Source organism: Rhinoraja longicauda, chromosome 5 (assembly GCF_053455715.1).
Source record: "Rhinoraja longicauda isolate Sanriku21f chromosome 5, sRhiLon1.1, whole genome shotgun sequence".
In the NCBI taxonomy this organism is placed as follows: Eukaryota; Metazoa; Chordata; class Chondrichthyes; order Rajiformes; family Arhynchobatidae; genus Rhinoraja; species Rhinoraja longicauda.
Genome location: NC_135957.1, coordinates 32,751,917 through 32,768,787, shown reverse-complemented (window position 1 = coordinate 32,768,787; position 16,871 = coordinate 32,751,917). Strand labels below are relative to the sequence as shown.

The 16,871-nt window shown below is 39.6% G+C and overlaps 2 protein-coding genes across 4 annotated transcripts in view; one reads left to right on the top strand and one right to left on the bottom strand.

Moving 5' to 3' along the window:
* Positions 1-16,871, bottom strand: part of LOC144593538 (V-type proton ATPase subunit C 1-A-like) — an 86,433-nt gene that overhangs the window by 62,589 nt on the left and 6,973 nt on the right. The gene's annotated exons all lie outside the window — the stretch shown is intronic.
* Positions 1-16,871, top strand: part of nol10 (nucleolar protein 10) — a 43,067-nt gene that overhangs the window by 21,619 nt on the left and 4,577 nt on the right. For all 3 annotated transcript variants that reach the window (XM_078400104.1, XM_078400105.1, XM_078400106.1), the window contains 8 exons: positions 1,435-1,501; positions 6,531-6,583; positions 6,802-6,928; positions 8,909-8,988; positions 9,249-9,347; positions 11,928-12,014; positions 13,896-14,069; positions 15,264-15,496. In XM_078400104.1, coding sequence (XP_078256230.1) covers positions 1,435-1,501; positions 6,531-6,583; positions 6,802-6,928; positions 8,909-8,988; positions 9,249-9,347; positions 11,928-12,014; positions 13,896-14,069; positions 15,264-15,496 — 920 coding nt within the window. The remainder of the gene's footprint in view (positions 1-1,434; positions 1,502-6,530; positions 6,584-6,801; positions 6,929-8,908; positions 8,989-9,248; positions 9,348-11,927; positions 12,015-13,895; positions 14,070-15,263; positions 15,497-16,871) is intronic.

Sequence of the window (16,871 nt, the reverse complement as noted above, 5' to 3'; positions counted from 1 at the left end):
TGACTGAACAAGCTTATGACAAACTCTCATTTCTAAAGATGTGAGAAGACAGGAATGCGTCAAATGTGATGGGTATAGCTTAAGAGCTTTATGGGATATTGCCTTGATGTAACTTGTACAGGACCTCTCCAGCTTAGAGACATCCAATTCATGGACAGCCTGTATATATGAAGTGTTTTGCAGATTAGCGGAATAGATTCTGTGGGGCTGCAAGCATCTCCTGCCAAGTAGGAACTCTGCTCCTGGCAATATCATTGCATCTTGCAGAGAAATCTGTTTGAGTTAAATACCTTGGTTATATCACCCTTCGTTGCCCTTTATTTTTCTGTTAATATTTTGCTGGACAGCAGGATTTAGTTTAGAGATACAGCGCGGAAACAGGCTCTTCGGCCCACTGGGTCCGCACCGACCAGGGATCCCCGCGCATTAACACTATCCTACTCCCACTAGGGACAATTTTGTTTTACACATTTACCAAGCCAATTAATCTACAAACTTGTATGTTTTTGGAGTGTGGGAGAAAACCAAAGATCTCGGAGAAAATCCACGCAGATCACGGCGAGAACATACAAACTCCGTACAGGCAGCACCCATAGTCAGGATGGAACCCAGGTCCCCGGCGCTGCATTCGCTGTAAGGCAGCAATTCTACCGTGACCACCCATTTGTTTTCTAGAGATATGTTGCGGAAACAGGCCCTTCGGCCCACCAAGTCCGCGCCGACCAGCGATCCCCACACATTAACACTATCCTACACACACGAGGGACAATTATTACACTTACCAAGCCAAATTTACCTACAAACCTGTATGTTTGGAGTGTGGGAGGAAACCGAAGATCTCCGAGAGAACCCACGCAGGTCATTGGGAGAACGTACAAACTTCATACACACAACATCCATAGTCGGGATCGAACCCAGGTCTCTGGCACTGTAAGCAGCCACTCTACTGCTGCGCCATCATGCCGCCCAGTTTCTGACTTGCAAACTTCAGATTACAAACAGTTCTCCACAACAGTAGACAGGCAGCCTATTGTAACAGAGGACAGGTATAATGTACTTGCAGAAAGATTCAGGGGAATCAAAAGAGAAGTGAGAGCCAGCAGCTATAACATTTCCTGCAATAGCTCCTAAAAATGGCCTCTGGCATGTTATCCAATAAATGTTGTCCTGATGGTCAATTGCACAAGGGCTCAGATTTCAGAACAGTTGCACAGTTCCGCTGTGGAACTGAATCCTGTCAAGTATACATACTCGCTATCATTTCTGGCAGCAATATAACAATAAGTTGAATATAACGGGATTAAGATCAATGTTTGGGTATGGGTGGATGGTGATTGGTGTGATATGCAGAGAGGCAGTATAGAACGAACTTGGCGATAGGAGAGATGGCAAGATGTATTCATATTTTAGTGACCAAATGTGTAATTTTTACAGGGAAAAATGTTCACTACAATTGAATTACCACATGAAATCAATGGCCTTTGTCTTTATCCTAACTCGGGTAAGTCCAAAATCATTTGCATATGAAAATTGTTACATGTATATTTTACAAGATCTATTTTATTGTTTTAGTGTCTCCTAGAAAGGCATTAAGTGTTCAGTGTGTCTTGAAATGGACACACAAGCTTCAGGCTGTCAATGATTCTAATTGGGAGTACACTGTCATGTTAACTGATCATATAATTTTGGAGATACAAGGTTCCAAACTGTGCCTGGCCCATAGAATTACATCTGAGACATCTCGCCCACCCTTCCAACTCTTCAATAACTTTCAATTCCTAGGCCTCTATTGCCTCATATTTACAATATGGGAGTCTCGCCCCTTTATACCCCCTTACCCTACCAGGAAGGCCTTCTGGTTCTCCCTTGAACAGAGACCCAATCTATTTCCCTCTACTAACACTCTCCTCTACTAACACGTCCTCATCCTCAACAATTTCTCTATTGACTCCTCAAATTCTTCAAGTTAAAGATAGAGCCATGTGCACTCGCATGGGTCTGTGTTATGCCTGCCTTTTTATTGGTTATGTCGAACAGGCCTTGCTTCAAACGTACACTGGCACCCCATCCACCAACCCTTTGTCCGTTGCATCGACAAATGCATTGGGGCTACCTTCCACACCATTGCAGAACTCGTTGATTTCATTGACTTTACCACTGACTTTCACCCTGTCCCCAAATTCACTTGAACAATCTTTGAAACCTCTCCCTTTTCTTGATCTCTCTGTCGCCATCACAGGGCACAAACTATCTATTGATATCTACTACAAACCCAATGACATCCACTCTTATCTGGACTATACCTTCTCCCATCTAACCTCTTTCAAAGATGTTCTCCTTAATTCTCAATTTCTCCATCTCTGCTACATCTGCTCCCAAGATGAGGCTTTTGATTCTAGGACATCCAAGGTGTCCTCTTTCTTTAGTAAATGCGGATTTCTTCTCTTACAGTCACAGATGTATCCCTCACCTGCTTCTCCTCTGATAGGGGTCTCCTGGTCCTTGCCATTCACCTCACCAGACTCCACATCCATCACATTCTACCACATTTCCACCAGCGTCAATGTGATCCCACCACGAGTCACATCTTCCCATCCCTACCCCTTTCTGCCTTCTGCAAAGATTGCTTCCTCTATGGCTCCTTGGTTCACTCATTCCTTTCCATCCAAACCACCCCCAGAATTCTGAATTAAGAAAGCAGGCGGCACAGTGGCACAGCAGTAGAGTGGCTGCCTTACAGCGCCATGGACCAGGGATCGATCAGACAATGGATGATGTCTGTACGGTGTTTGCACATTCTCCCTGTGACCACGTGGATTTTCTCCAGTTTCCCCCCACGCTAGAAAGACGTGCAGGTTGATAGGTTCATTGGCTTCTTTGCCCCATGTGTGTAGGATAGAACTAGTGTAAAGATGAGCAAGGACTCGGTGGGCCAAAGGGTCTGTTTTCGCAAAGTATCTCGAAAATAAAAATTAGCACAAGATGCATTCCTAAAGAATAACTATCTTCACTTTCACAAAGAATGAAAACATAAATTATACTTTTTATTTGCAAAAAAAACCTTAGCAGAATTGTTAATGTAATAAATCAAATTTTCCTTCCATGTCTTTCAGGTAATTTCAGAAATGTTCCTAAAATATATCCTGTGGAAATTCAGCTTTTGTAATCTGTTGATTTACCCTATTATGATTAGTGCCAAGAGAAAAATTAATTGAACAACCACAAGCCTCACATTTCTCAGTCATTCCTACAGCCTTTACTGAACAAATGCTTTTTTCAAGCATTTTTAAAAAAAACATGAATATCCGAGGAACAAAGAGTCGTATTCTTTTCGGCTAACTGCTCTGTGAAGAAAGATACTTTTGTAGTTGGTTTATGTTTGACAAGTGCTAAGTTACTATCATGGCTGATTACCTTTGAGGTTGTATTACTCATTCTGCTGAAGTGAACTCTCTTAGGCCGTGTATTGACACATGCTCCTAAGTTTTCCATCATTTTAGTCATCCTGCTTGCTAAACTTTTCATACTCTTTACAATGAGTGCAGTATCTTCTGCAGAGAAAATTAATGTAACAACGTATTTTGGATTGGGTAAGAACCCCATTTTTCAGTCACCTGAAGTAAATTGCCTGCATGAACGGCCTACTTTAAAATCAGTTGTATCAATTTCAGTCCCTATCGTGTTTTGTTTTTTTCTTATCTAGACCATGTTGAGGCTCTGGGGAGAGTTGTGGAGCAGAGAGATCTAGGAGTACAGGAGCATGGCTCCTTGAAAGTGGAGTCACAGGTAGATGGGGTGATCAAAAAAGCTTTTGGCACATTGACCTTCATCGGTATTGTGTATAGAAGTTGGGAGGTCGTGTTACAGTTGTATAAAATGTTGGTGAGGCCGCATTTAGAGTATTGTGTTCAGTTCTGGGCACCATGTTATAGAAAAGATGTTTTCAAGCTGGAAAGGGTACCAAGAAGATTTACGAAGATGTGGCCAGGACTAGAGGTTGAGTAGGCTGGGACTCTCTTCCTTGGAGTGCAGGAGGATGAGCTATGATCTGATAGAGGTGTATAAAATCATGAGAGAAATAGATCTGGTAGATACAGTCTCTTGCCCAGAGTAGGTGAATCTTGGACCAGAGAACATAGGTTTAAGGTGAAGGGGAAAAGATTTAATAGGTATCTGAGGAGTAACGTTTTCACACAAAGGGTGGTGGGTGTATGGAACAAGTTGCCAGACGAGGTAGTTGAGGCTGGGACTATCCCAATGTTTAAGAAACTGTTAGGCTGGTACATGGATAGAACAGGTTTGGAGGGATGTGGACTTAATGTGGGCAGGTGGGACTAGTGTAGCCGGGACATGTTGGTCGGTGTGGCCAAGATAGGCCAAAGGACCTATTTCCACACTGTATCACTCTGTGACTATGACTCTATGACATTTAAAGAAGTACGTGGACAAGTAGGGGATGAAGGGATATGGACCATGTACAGGCAGGTGAGATTAATTTAAAACTGTTTCATGGTGAACATGGATATCATGGGCTGAAGGGCCTGTGCTGTACAGTTCTGCTCTATTGTCAGTCAGCGCTACCTTATAAAAAAAATACACCAATGGCATGCATTTGAGGTACATGAATGAAACCAGTATAATTAACACAATCTGTGACTAATACATACATCACAGGATTAAAACTCCATGTGACCAAGTATAATGTGTGCAAATGCAACGCTGTCTGTGTCCTCTTCCTCTGAAGTAATTCATTCACATATCTTTTTAAAAGTCCTGTGTCTTGCTCTGGGCAATTTGTCTTGATATTTAAGCATCTAAAGTAGCTCCTGACTTTTTTCATTTGGAGATTCTTGCCATGCGCTTATTAGTGTCTTCTGTTAGTTGAGTCAGTCTCACTACAATGCTTTAATAATTGCTCAGTCCTTAAAGTTTGTATTATATAATGCATGTGCTTGTCATTTGGATGTTGTGAATGCTGGTGATCATTGGATCTTGTACTGTTTTGAGATGATGAAGGGCCCATTTGTTCCTTAGAGCTTGGAGGAATTATTTATTTGCCCTGGTATTTGTAAAACTAGATATTTTCTCCTATTGAGAACTGGAGCTAGTTTAGACCAGATAGCTGCCCATAAAGACAATTTAGCACAATCTAGTCATTTAAATGCCGGTGACAATTCAGGAATTCCTAAACCAAACCATGTAAAAAAAAGTTTATGCCTTTTCCCATTCAATAACTCAACATATTCCACAAATCATTTAAAAGCTTACAAAACATCATGAGCTCTTAACAAGTCATTTTATTTAAGATTCTATTCAGGAGTTGTAATAGAAAAAGAACAGCTATATCATTATCTAAAATTCTGCATTCAACTAGAGTCATTTTTTGTTAAAACAAAACATGTTCAAACACAAACTTTCCTCAGCAGCGACTAGGCTTTCAAGTTTTATGTCCAATAAAAATTACTTAAAGCTTCCAAACTGGGCAATCTCTCCAGTTTGCATATTTCAATTTGTTCTCTGTATCACAATATGGCAGGTTTTATCTGCGCCCATTTACATATAATGTGATGACTTCTAGTATTCCTTGGATACAAGACACACTTATCACATCATTGGAATTATGCTATGAACAACAAATATAAACCAAATGCCTTCCCTTGGAAGTTCCCTGGTCTAGGAACGTTGAGGCATTGTATAAGAAGGGACAAAGCCATCTGTACTTTCTGAGGAGGCTTCGCTCTTTAAACGTCTGCAGTAAGATGCTGCAGGTGTTCTATCAATTGGTGGTGGCCAGTGCCATCCTTCGCTGTTGTGTGCTGGGGTAGCAGGGCGAGGGCCGCGGATGCCAACAGAATTAACTAGCTCATCAGGAATGCTGGCTCCGTCCTGGGGGTGGAGTTAGATCCATTGGAGGTGGTCTTGGCGGGAAGGATGCTCCTCAAACTGCAGAGCATCTTGGACAATACAGCTCACCCCCTCCAAGACACACTGGTCAACCTGAGGAGCACCTTTAGCAACAGTCTGGTTATATCAAGATGCAGCACATATCGCCACAGGAGATCCTTTTTCCCCTGTGGCTATCAAACTGTACAACTCCTCCCCCTTCTGTCGGTGGGTAGACTGACTCCCCCCCCCCCAATCTTCACACATATCCAATCCTGAACTTTCCACTTGTCACTTTGATTTTGTGTTTTATGACTGTTGGTATACCAATTTCTCTCCTGGGATAAATAAAGTTCTATCGTATCGTAAAAGATACAAGTAATTTGTATAATCAAATTAAGAGTTTATTAAAGTAAAGCTTTTCCGTAAAAAGTTTTTTTTTAAACATTGCAAGTATATTACACATAGTCATAGACTCATTGTATCTATATTTTTGATGTGATGGAGGTTTAAGAAAATGCAACGTCAACACAGAGATAGGGGTTCATCAATCATTTATGAAAGCTATTTTGAGGAAAAAATAAAATTGTACGCTATTCACCTGGATACACATTGAATTAATAAAATTGCATATTTTACTTTCTTAGGAATGTTCTTTCTGGCTAATGAATCACCCAAGATAAATACATTCTATGTTCCTGTAAGTATAATTTTTCCAACTTTTTCTTTTCATTCCGGATAGGGGAAGCAAGAGCAATTTGGAAAAGCAACTGTTGTTTTTGTTTTGCTCTTGTCCCCTCACCCTCGCTAATGTCTAAATAGTGGTTTTATGCTTACTTTAATAAAGAGAACGGAAGCTTTTTTAAACATTGCTATTTATCGTTTAACAATTAACATTAGTTTTTGATTGGAACATAGACTTTGGGGCCTGCACCTCGTTGGTGTTCTTTCCTGGATAACTTGACAGAGGAGTTGGAAGAAAACCCAGAATCTACAGTGTATGATGATTATAAATTTGTCACCAAAAAGGATCTAGAAAGTCTAGGTACGTTATATTACTGATTCATTTGACCAGGATGACTCATTTAAGAAATGAATTGCACCAAAAAGCATACAACCTCATCAAGCTTGTACTTTCTAATACCCATTCAAATCTTTGAATAGCCCTGGCAGGATTTCACAAGTAATTGAGACTTTGGCCTTCAGTCTTAAACATAAAAGCTGATGTTTATTTCATTAAAATGTGGTTAATTCGTTCATATCCAATTCTAAATCTGTACACTCACAAGTTACCAGATGGAAAATATAAAATCTTGAAAGTAAACTAAATACAGATTTATACATGGCAATGTAGTAGAAATGAATAGCAAATCCTAAAATATTGAAGTCAATTTTGTATTCCCTTGTTTCCCTTTATAACAACTTATAGATGGCTACTGAACAGTATTTTTAATACCATTTACCTTGATTATATTTTTCCCGCTTGGAATATGGCACTGCTGTATACCAATGGGTGGGCATCATTGACATGGGGAGGGAAAACCATTGAAATGTCTTGAATCATAACAGGATGGTTTAATAAGAGCTTGATGAAAAGATGATTACGTCTTTTCCACAAGGGTAATAAAGCAAGAATCCATAAAGCCTGGAAAGAGGTAAAAGCAGCAGTGCTGAAGTTGAAGGTTACAAAATGCCATTTGATGCAAAGCAGTGGGGGAACCTAAAGAAAAGGACAATTGTGAGGATATTAAAGATATACTTGGAGACCAATGGCTGATACTGATCAATGTGGCTAAGAAATGCTCCTCGGTTACAAATGATATGACTTGAAGAAGAAGGGTCTCGACCCGAAATGTCACCCATTCCTTCTCTCCTGAGATGCTGCCTGACCCGCTGAGTCACTCCAGCATTTTGTGATACCTTCGATTTGAACCAGCATCTACAGTTATTTTCCTGCATGACTTGCGGAAATACAACTTTATGCAAATGCTGCCGTACATTTTTCAAGCTAGTAATATGAATAAAATGTTCTTTCTTATTAATGACTAGAAACACAATATATTCCATTGGTTTATTTACAGGTAGTGTTATGGTGATTATTCAAATATAAAGTGTTACAAAAAGGTTTACTATAGAGAATATGTTTCTGACATGAAGCTCAGCATACTGACATTTGTCAGGAGCAGCACCATTAAGTAACCTGGGGGCTGCCTGTATGTCCTTCTATTGCAGCAAAATGTATAATTAAGATGCTTTGTTGTTAACAGAAAGGTGAGGAACATGAGGCCTCTGAAAAGGGGCTGGGGAAGTAAGGGTTTAGAATGCAATGTAATTGTTCTGTTGAGGTGAGTTTAAAGGTTAATGCTGCAGAGATTGTAGTAAAGGATCTTGGTAATGGATGGCATTTGCATAAAATTATTTTTGATTTTAATGGCCTGAAGATATGAAGGAAGTGAGTGTTATTATCAATGCACTAGATTTTATGGAATAGGGTGCAGATCCAAAAGCTTCCAATGGTCAAATGTAAAGCATGTAATCTCCATGATGGATAAGTATTCTGACAGAAAACACAGGCTATGCTGGTGAAATTTGGAGTAATTTTATCTCCAAAAACACCAGCCAACTTGTGCCGCATTTGTTAGCATCAGAAATTGTTGATGTTTGACACCCAAACAGTCTCCACTGAACACAATCTGTCAGAGGGAAATCAGTGCAGATAATTTGGGAGCCTGAACAAGGACAAACTAAACCATAACCGAGGAGAGTTGGACCACGTTGAGTAAATAAGAATCCAGACCAAGCCAGTGACCTGCAAAATTGAAGTGGGAATCTAGTTTATCCTGGAGGTTTGAAAGAGGATTAAGAAAATCCAGTGATTTTGTCAGCACATTGAAGATGCTTACTAGATTTTATTACAAAGACAAAGGAGAGTAATAATAATTATCAAATAATTAACAAATGTGTAAGCTGCATATAATACTTTTAGCAAAAATTACAAGAGTTCTATTCTGCTTTTTTACTGTAGGTCTTGTTCACCTTATCGGCACCCCACTACTTCGGGCATATATGCATGGATTCTTTATGGACATTCGGCTATATCACAAGGTATTCAAATGTGCTGGGGAACTTGTTTTTAGGATTGAGTCCCTAAATTTTTGTTTCAAGATTCTATAAATGCACTGCCCCTGCTTTCGTTTTCTTCTAACACTAAATATGTGCCTTTACTACATATAAATGACTTGAGTTGTAAACTTTTTAAAGATTTAGTTTGATTAAATCAAGGTTGAAATGGTGTATTTAAATATAAACTTTGATACAATTTTCGAAAGGGTGTTGCTAATTTGTGAATTTGTGTAATTTAAAAGGTAAAATCTATGACAAATCCATTTGCTTATGAGGAATACCGAAAAGATAAGATTAGACAGAAAATAGAGGAAACACGTGCTCAGAGAGTCCAAGTGCAGGTAAGAGGATACTGCTTGGTGTAAATGGTACAGTATGTTTATTTAGTTTTGATAATTGAGTTGCTCTGTAATGTCCTGTGCTTTTATTTTCATCATTAGAAACCGTGAATGATATTTGCCCTTCTTGTTTAATTATGGTGCTAACAAAAACGTGTGTAAGTTGTCAACTTTGCATGTAACAGAAATGGTGAGAGATTGGGTGGTGTGTATGTTCAAAGGGAACTAGGTGTGCTGGTACACGTCGTTGAAGGCCAACATCCAGGTGAGGCAGAAAGATATTAAGAAGGCAAATAATACATAGGGCGGCACGGTAGCGCAACGGTAGAGTTGCTGCTTTACAGCCAATGCAGCGTCGGAGACTCAGGTTCGATCCTGACTACGGGTGCTGCACTGTAAGGAGTTTGTACGTTCTCCCCGTGACCTGCGTGGGTTTTCTCCGAGATCTTCGGTTTCCTCCCACACTCCAAAGACGTACGGGTATGTAGGTTAATTGGCTGGGTAAATGTAAAAATTGTCCCTAGTGGGTGTAGGATAGTGTTAATGTACGGGGATCACTGGGCGGCACGGACTTGGTGGGCCGAAAAGGCCTGTTTCCGGCTGTATATATATGATATGATATGATATGATTGGCCCTTACAAATGAATTTGAGTATGGAAGTAAAGAATCTTGTTGCATTTGTTCAGGTCTAAATGGACCACTCCTGCAGTATTATGTACAGTTTTGTCTTCTTGCTTAAAAATGGATGTACTGCCAATAGAGGAAATATGAGAAAGATTTACCAGTCCGGTTATTGGGGTTACAGATTTGCAGGAAGAGGAGAGATTGTGTAAACTGTAACTGCATTTATAGTTAAGAGGAATAGGAAGAGATCCCAACAAATCCTTCAAAATCCTCTTGATTGAGGAGAGAAAGGTCGGATGGCATCGTTTCAGAATAACGATAGGCCATTCAAGAATGAAATGAGAAAAGTTTTCACTCAGCCTGGATGTCTGTGGTAGCTTAGTTTTGTTCAATCAGAACTGAATTTGATGGATTTTTAGGTATTAAGAGAATTCAGATATATGAAGTGAGTGGTGCGCTGAGGATCCTGAATAATGGAACTGGCTGAAAGGGTGATATGGCTTACTCCTGTTTCTTACAATCCAATGCACAAAATGTGATAGTCCTGAAAACAATGAAGCAAATGTATGTGATCTTTTTAATTCCAATACAATTTAGTTTTTAGAGATACCGCATGGAAACTGGCCCCTTGGCCCACTAGGTCCATGTTGAACATTGATCACCAGTTCCATGTCATCCCACTTTCACACACATGGGGCAACTTACAGAAGCTAATTAACTTACAGACCTGCACGTCTTTGGGATGTGAGGGGAAACCGGGGCACCCAGGAAAAATCTATGCGGTCACAGGGAGGAAGTACAAATTCCATGCAGACAGCGCCCGTAGTCAGGATCGAACCTGAGTTCTAGTGCTGTAAGGCAACAGCTCTACTGCTGCACCACTGTGCCGCCCTGCTCAGTTCAATCTCAATGCGGTAGATTTTAAAGTAATGCCAAATAAACAATAGCGATGGTGGCTCAGCGTTCTCTCTCTACGTCAAACTTTTTTTAATATTGCTCTAGAAAGCAGTTTTTGAATTTTTTTGTCATAAAAATAATTAATAATAAAATTCAAAAGTCACAACTGAAAATTGTGTTCTAATTTCAAATAATTTTTAATGATGAATTGTCATTTTAAAATAACTTGGCAGACATGGTCCTTGCATTCAAACAGTATTTTCAGGCACATTCAATCATGATGCTTTTCTCTATGAAGTTTCCCAAAAGTGAAGTAACAGAGAGTGTTCAATAGTGAACCATACAGAGAGATTTATTTTTAATTTTTGGGCAATGTATTTGCAATCTATATATTATTAACACTCTCATATTGTTAAGTTGTTTATATATAAATATATAATATATATGTTTGTTCCCAAAATACACCCAAAACGGTACACGATAGCGCAACAATTTTAGGCCCACCTTACTCACCATTGGCCTGCGGTTCAAATGGTTGTTATATTTTAAACGTTTTTCACTTTTTAAACTTTAAAAATCACATTTTAAACTTTAATAAATCCCTTTTCCACTTGCCCTGCCCGTCAGTCATGTTTGACGTCACAATCGGAACCCAACAGCTGCCCAGCCAATGAGGGTCGAGGGCGGGGTGGGATCTGACCAATGTAAGCTTGGAGGGACGTGGGACCCGCCCGAGTGACGGGAGTGGCGACCAATGGGAGGGTGCCCAAGATGGCTGCCGGGGCAGGACCCACCCAAGTGACTGGAGTGGCGGCCAATGAGGGGGGCCAATGAGAGCTCTCCTGCTGCTGGCTGTCGCGATGGCCACCCGGGGCCGGGGTGAGTGGCTCCCTCACCCACCCCCATCCCGGAGGAGTTTTGAGGGGGGGATGGAGTGGGTGAGTGTCGTCAGTTGGGGGAGGGTTGCCGGGCCCACAGGAGAGGTTTGCACGGCGACAACTACAACGGGTCCACACCCGGCTAGTATTGTATTAACGCTGACTTCATATTCCTATGTACAGAAATTGCCACGAGTAAACAAAGAGCTAGCGTTGAAGTTTATTGAAGAAGAAAAAGAAGACCAAGAACAAAAGAAAAAGAAGGGAAAGGTAACAATTATGTTGCAATTAATTATTGTAGGATCTGGCTGATATTGGAGGAAAGGTGGGTTTATATATATATATATAATGTCTATATAAGGCAGAAAGGAATTTTTAATTTTCCATGGATTCTCTTGAATAGAATCGTACAGCACAAAAACAGATGCTTTGACACAGCTTGTCCATGGTGACCAAGATGCCCCATCCAAGCTATTCCCATTTGCTTGTGTTTGGCCCATTTCCCTCTAAACTCTGGCAGCTTATTCCATATACCTACCGCCCTCTGAGTGAAAAGGTTGCCCCTCAGGTTCTTATTAAATCTTGCCCCTCTCACCTAAAACATATGTCCTCTGGTTCTTGATTTCTCTATCCTGTGTAAAACGACTTGGTGTATTTGCATTATGTATTCCCCTCATGATTTTATACTCTATTAGATCGCCTCCTACGCTTCAAGAAATAAAGTCCTTGCGTGCCCAACCTCTCTGTATAGCTCAGGTACTCGAGTACTGGCAACATTCTCATAAATCTTTGCACTCTTTCCAGCTTAATGACATCCTTTCTACAGCAGAGTGACCAAAACTGAACACAGTATTCCAAATCTGGCCCGACCAGTGTCTTGTACAACTGTAATATACACTCAATACCCTGACGAAGGCCAATGGGCCAAAAGCCTTCTGTACCACACTGTGACACAATTTTCAGGGATCTATGTACCTCTACTCCTAGATCCCTCTGCTCTAAAACACTCCCCATGGTCCTTACTGGTCTCTATGAAGGTCTTGCCCTTGTATGACTTCCCAAAATGTAATACATGCACTTATTGCATTAAACTCAATTTACTATTCCTCAGCCCACTTGAAGAGTTGATCAGGATAATGTTGTAATTTTTGACATGTCGCTGTCTACGATACCCCCCACTTTAGTCTCATCTGCAAGCTTACTAATCATGCCTTGTACATTCTCATCCAAATTGTTAATATTAAATCACAAAAACAATGGGAACATTTCTGTCAATAGGGCAAATGCTAGAATCCATTACTAAGGAGGTACTGATGGCATACTGAGAAAATATCATGACAATCTGGCACTGTCAGCATGGCTTTATGAAAGGAAAGTTGTGTTTGCCAAATCTGCTAGAATTCTCCGAGGATGTAACAAACAGGGTGGATAAAGGGAAACCAGCAGTTGCAGTAGTATTTGATTTCCAGAAGATGCATGTTATGTTGTCTTGGATAATTGAGTACATATTTCAAGGTTTCAAGGTCAGTTTAATGTCACATATACCAATTAAGGTACAGTGAAATTTAAGTTACCATACAGCCATACTAAGTGAAAAGCAACAAGACACACAACCACATAAAAGTTAACATAAATATCCATCACAGTGGATTCCACATTCCTCACTGTGATGGAAGGCAATAAAGTTCAAACTACTTCCTCTTTGTTCTCCCGTGGTTGGGGCAGTCAAACCATCCGCAGTCGGGGCGATCGAAGCCCCCTTCGGGGTGATCGAAACTCCCGCGTCGGGTGTTTGAAACTCTCCCTGCGGCATGGAACTTCCGAGTCAGCCTCTTCTTACCAGAGACCACGGGCTTCACGATGTTAAAGTCCCACAGACTCCCGCGGCTTGGAGCGCCGGGTTGGTATCCAGGAACGGCCGCCAACTCCACGAGGTTAGGCCGCAGTGGGGATGGAGATACGGTAAGGGGGGAAATCGCAATTCCGTCGAGGTAAGAGGTTAGAAAAATAAGTTTCCCCCAACCCCTCCCCCCCCCCCCACGTAAAGCAAACCAAGGAACACTAAAACATACTTTTTAACACATACTAAAAATATGCTCTGTCATGCCTTCTAAGTAAAATTCTGTACATTTTCTTCCTGTTTTATGTCAGAATTTACCCAACATTTTGCGAGATGAGCGATTCAAGGTAATGTTTGAAAATCCTGACTTTCAAGTGGATGAAGCTAGTGAAGAATTCAGGCTTATCAATCCAATTGTGTCCAAAGCCTCGGAAAAAAGAAAGAAGAAACTTAAGCGGCTACAAGAGCAGATAGAGACTGGACAGGTAATATATTGATTAAAACAAAGACAATATCTTGGGTTGAAAAAATTAAAAATGGTGAAAAGCAAGCATTTTCGGTTGCGGTATCAAGAAATGCATGATAGCAAACTGGCCGGCATGTAGCGAGTCATAATTGGGTAAAATCAACAATGGGTTTCTAAAAGCACAAATTACAATAAATTGTTTGTCCTTATCTGTCCTATCATACATAAAATAGTATGAGTATATGGGTTTAAATAAAGCAGCTTGGAGATCACTTCCAAGTTTTGACATCTGTTTTAATTTTTGCTGAGATTACAAGTTGCTGCACATACAATTCATGGCATTCATATTAATTAAAAACAATATTCGTGCTATACAAATACAACTTGTATTTGGTTTTATGTTCAATCAATGGTCTTGTGTAATTTTAAGTTTAAGTCGGGCAACAGACGATTTAAAATCTCATTTGATTTTCAAAGATGCAGATTTTACATTGGATCAAACTTAAAAAGGAGGTAGATAGTGTGAAAGATAGTGTGAAACCAATTCATCAGTTCTGAAGAAAGGTTTCGACCCGAAACGTCACCCATTCATTCTCTCCAGAGATGCTGCCTGTCCTGCTGAGTTACTCCAGCATTTTGTGTCTATCATCAGTTCTTAACCTATCGTAGAGTCATACAACATGGAGATAGAGCTTTCGGCCAACTCATCCATGCTGACCAAGATGCCCCATCTAAAGGAGGGGAAAAAATCAGGGCTTTTACGGAAAAGGGTAGAGAAATCTTTATGCAGGATTCCTGATTCAGGAATACAATTGCAGATGTTTGGATGTATAGCATCTAATGAGGCCACTGAGTCCTTCAAGTCTGTTGTAACCTCAACAACACATTCCCAGTAGTAACCTTTTACCCTCTTATCATGTATCTTATTAACCTCTGCCTTTAGCTTATTCAAAGACTCTCCACTTTCCATTCCCCTTTCAAGGAAAAGCATTTCAAAGACTAAGTACTGGGATCATTGATCTTCCAGATATAAACACATGTATATATTAAAGATAAATCTGGAAGAGCAATGACCTGTTTTGAATGCCATTGTGCACCCTCCGTCATTCAAATTATTCACAATTAAAATAATTATGCCAATTATTCAAGGCACAACAATAATTGTCTTCAGCATATTCAGATATTAATACAATTGTACCATTGTGGTCTAAAGGAAGAAGAATTGGAAGGGAAACCTAGTGATGCAGAGAGCTCGGAAAGTTCTGATGATGATCGAGGCTGGGTTGAAGAGGTCCAAAAACAGCACAAACTTCTACGCAAAGAAGAAAAGTTGAGGTTAATGGAAAGTAATCAGCAAAGTCGTTCAAAACCAAAATTCTTCGAGATCAAAGCTGGAGAAGAGTTCAGAAGTTTTCAAGATACTGCCCATAAACAAAAACTGCTTAAGTAAGTGATGGATCTGTTTCACTAAACATTTTTATGTACGTAATACTAGTTTCCCTAATAGCGGATTTATGAGATTCGGTAGAAGTTTACAAGTGCTCCAAGGGTTAGATTTGATGAGATATTAGGTGCTTCATTGGTATTACTTGCTTGAATATTAAAGGTTTAGAACTGAAAGATATTGATAGGATGGATTTATATTTGTAATTGTTGAAGGACTCCAGGGCAAGGGGATCTACGAGAAGATGTGCAAGACACTGATACTTTCCCAAAGAAAATTAGATTTGAAAACCCATAAGCTGAAAATCTGAAATAAAATAGGAAATACTGGATAATTTAAAGCCTAACCTTGTTCCTATGAGGCATGTCATGTTAATTTCCTCATATCCAAATATGGGACATGTGGACAAGAATTCTCCTTATATTGATTTAAAATTTACATTTGAGAACTCTTTACTGGGAGCTGAATATCATCTTTGCCAAGTTACTAGAATTGTTTCCGTACTGAAGTTATTCATTCTTCTTTGAGCTTGAACGTACAATAATGCTGATTAGTTAGTACTGAGGTGACTAGTTTTGTCAGAGGTTATCTTTTGATAAGCATTAAATTTTAGCATGTATCTGTTCAAGCAATGTTAAAGATCTTGACTTGTTCTTATCTCTTTCCTGGTTATTAACCCTTGCCAGGGAAAATCAGATGCCAATTTGCTTAATAACATAAGACATCAAGTTAATTTATTGACTTGAGAATACTGTGAACTTGAAAAATTTTGCTTTAAGAACATTTATTCTTGTAGTTTAAAGTTTGTAACATGAACTATTAAAATTGTAATGGACCATTTTTAGTGATCTCAGCCATCTTTTTTTGCATATTTGCTGCGTCATAGATCTTTGATGACAATGGGTTTAATTCTCAGACTTCAATTATGCCCACAGGAAATATGCACTTGTGAATTTTTGGTCAGTGAAAATACCATGTGGATTATTTTCCTTGTTGACTATACTGCTGATAAGTCATTTTATAAAGCCATTACAGTAATAGTCTTTTTGAGAATGAACCACTGTTTTCGGAAATGATTGGTAATGACAAAAACTTGGACGCATTCAGGGAATCTGAGAACATGTTATTGAATGTATAACTGCTTATCAACTTGATATAGCTCAACTACATATTGCAGTTATAATCCCTGAATGAACTAATATTACTTTCTTAACTGGGGGATTTTATTTTGAATAGTTATTTATATGAATTTTGTATAGAAACCTGATATCAGAAAGTGGATGAAGTACCAATCTTTTTTAAAACAAACAAAGTCTTTACCACTTATGGACTGCGTATGATCCCAGGCTCATAGCTATTGTCTGAAATTGTTCCCAA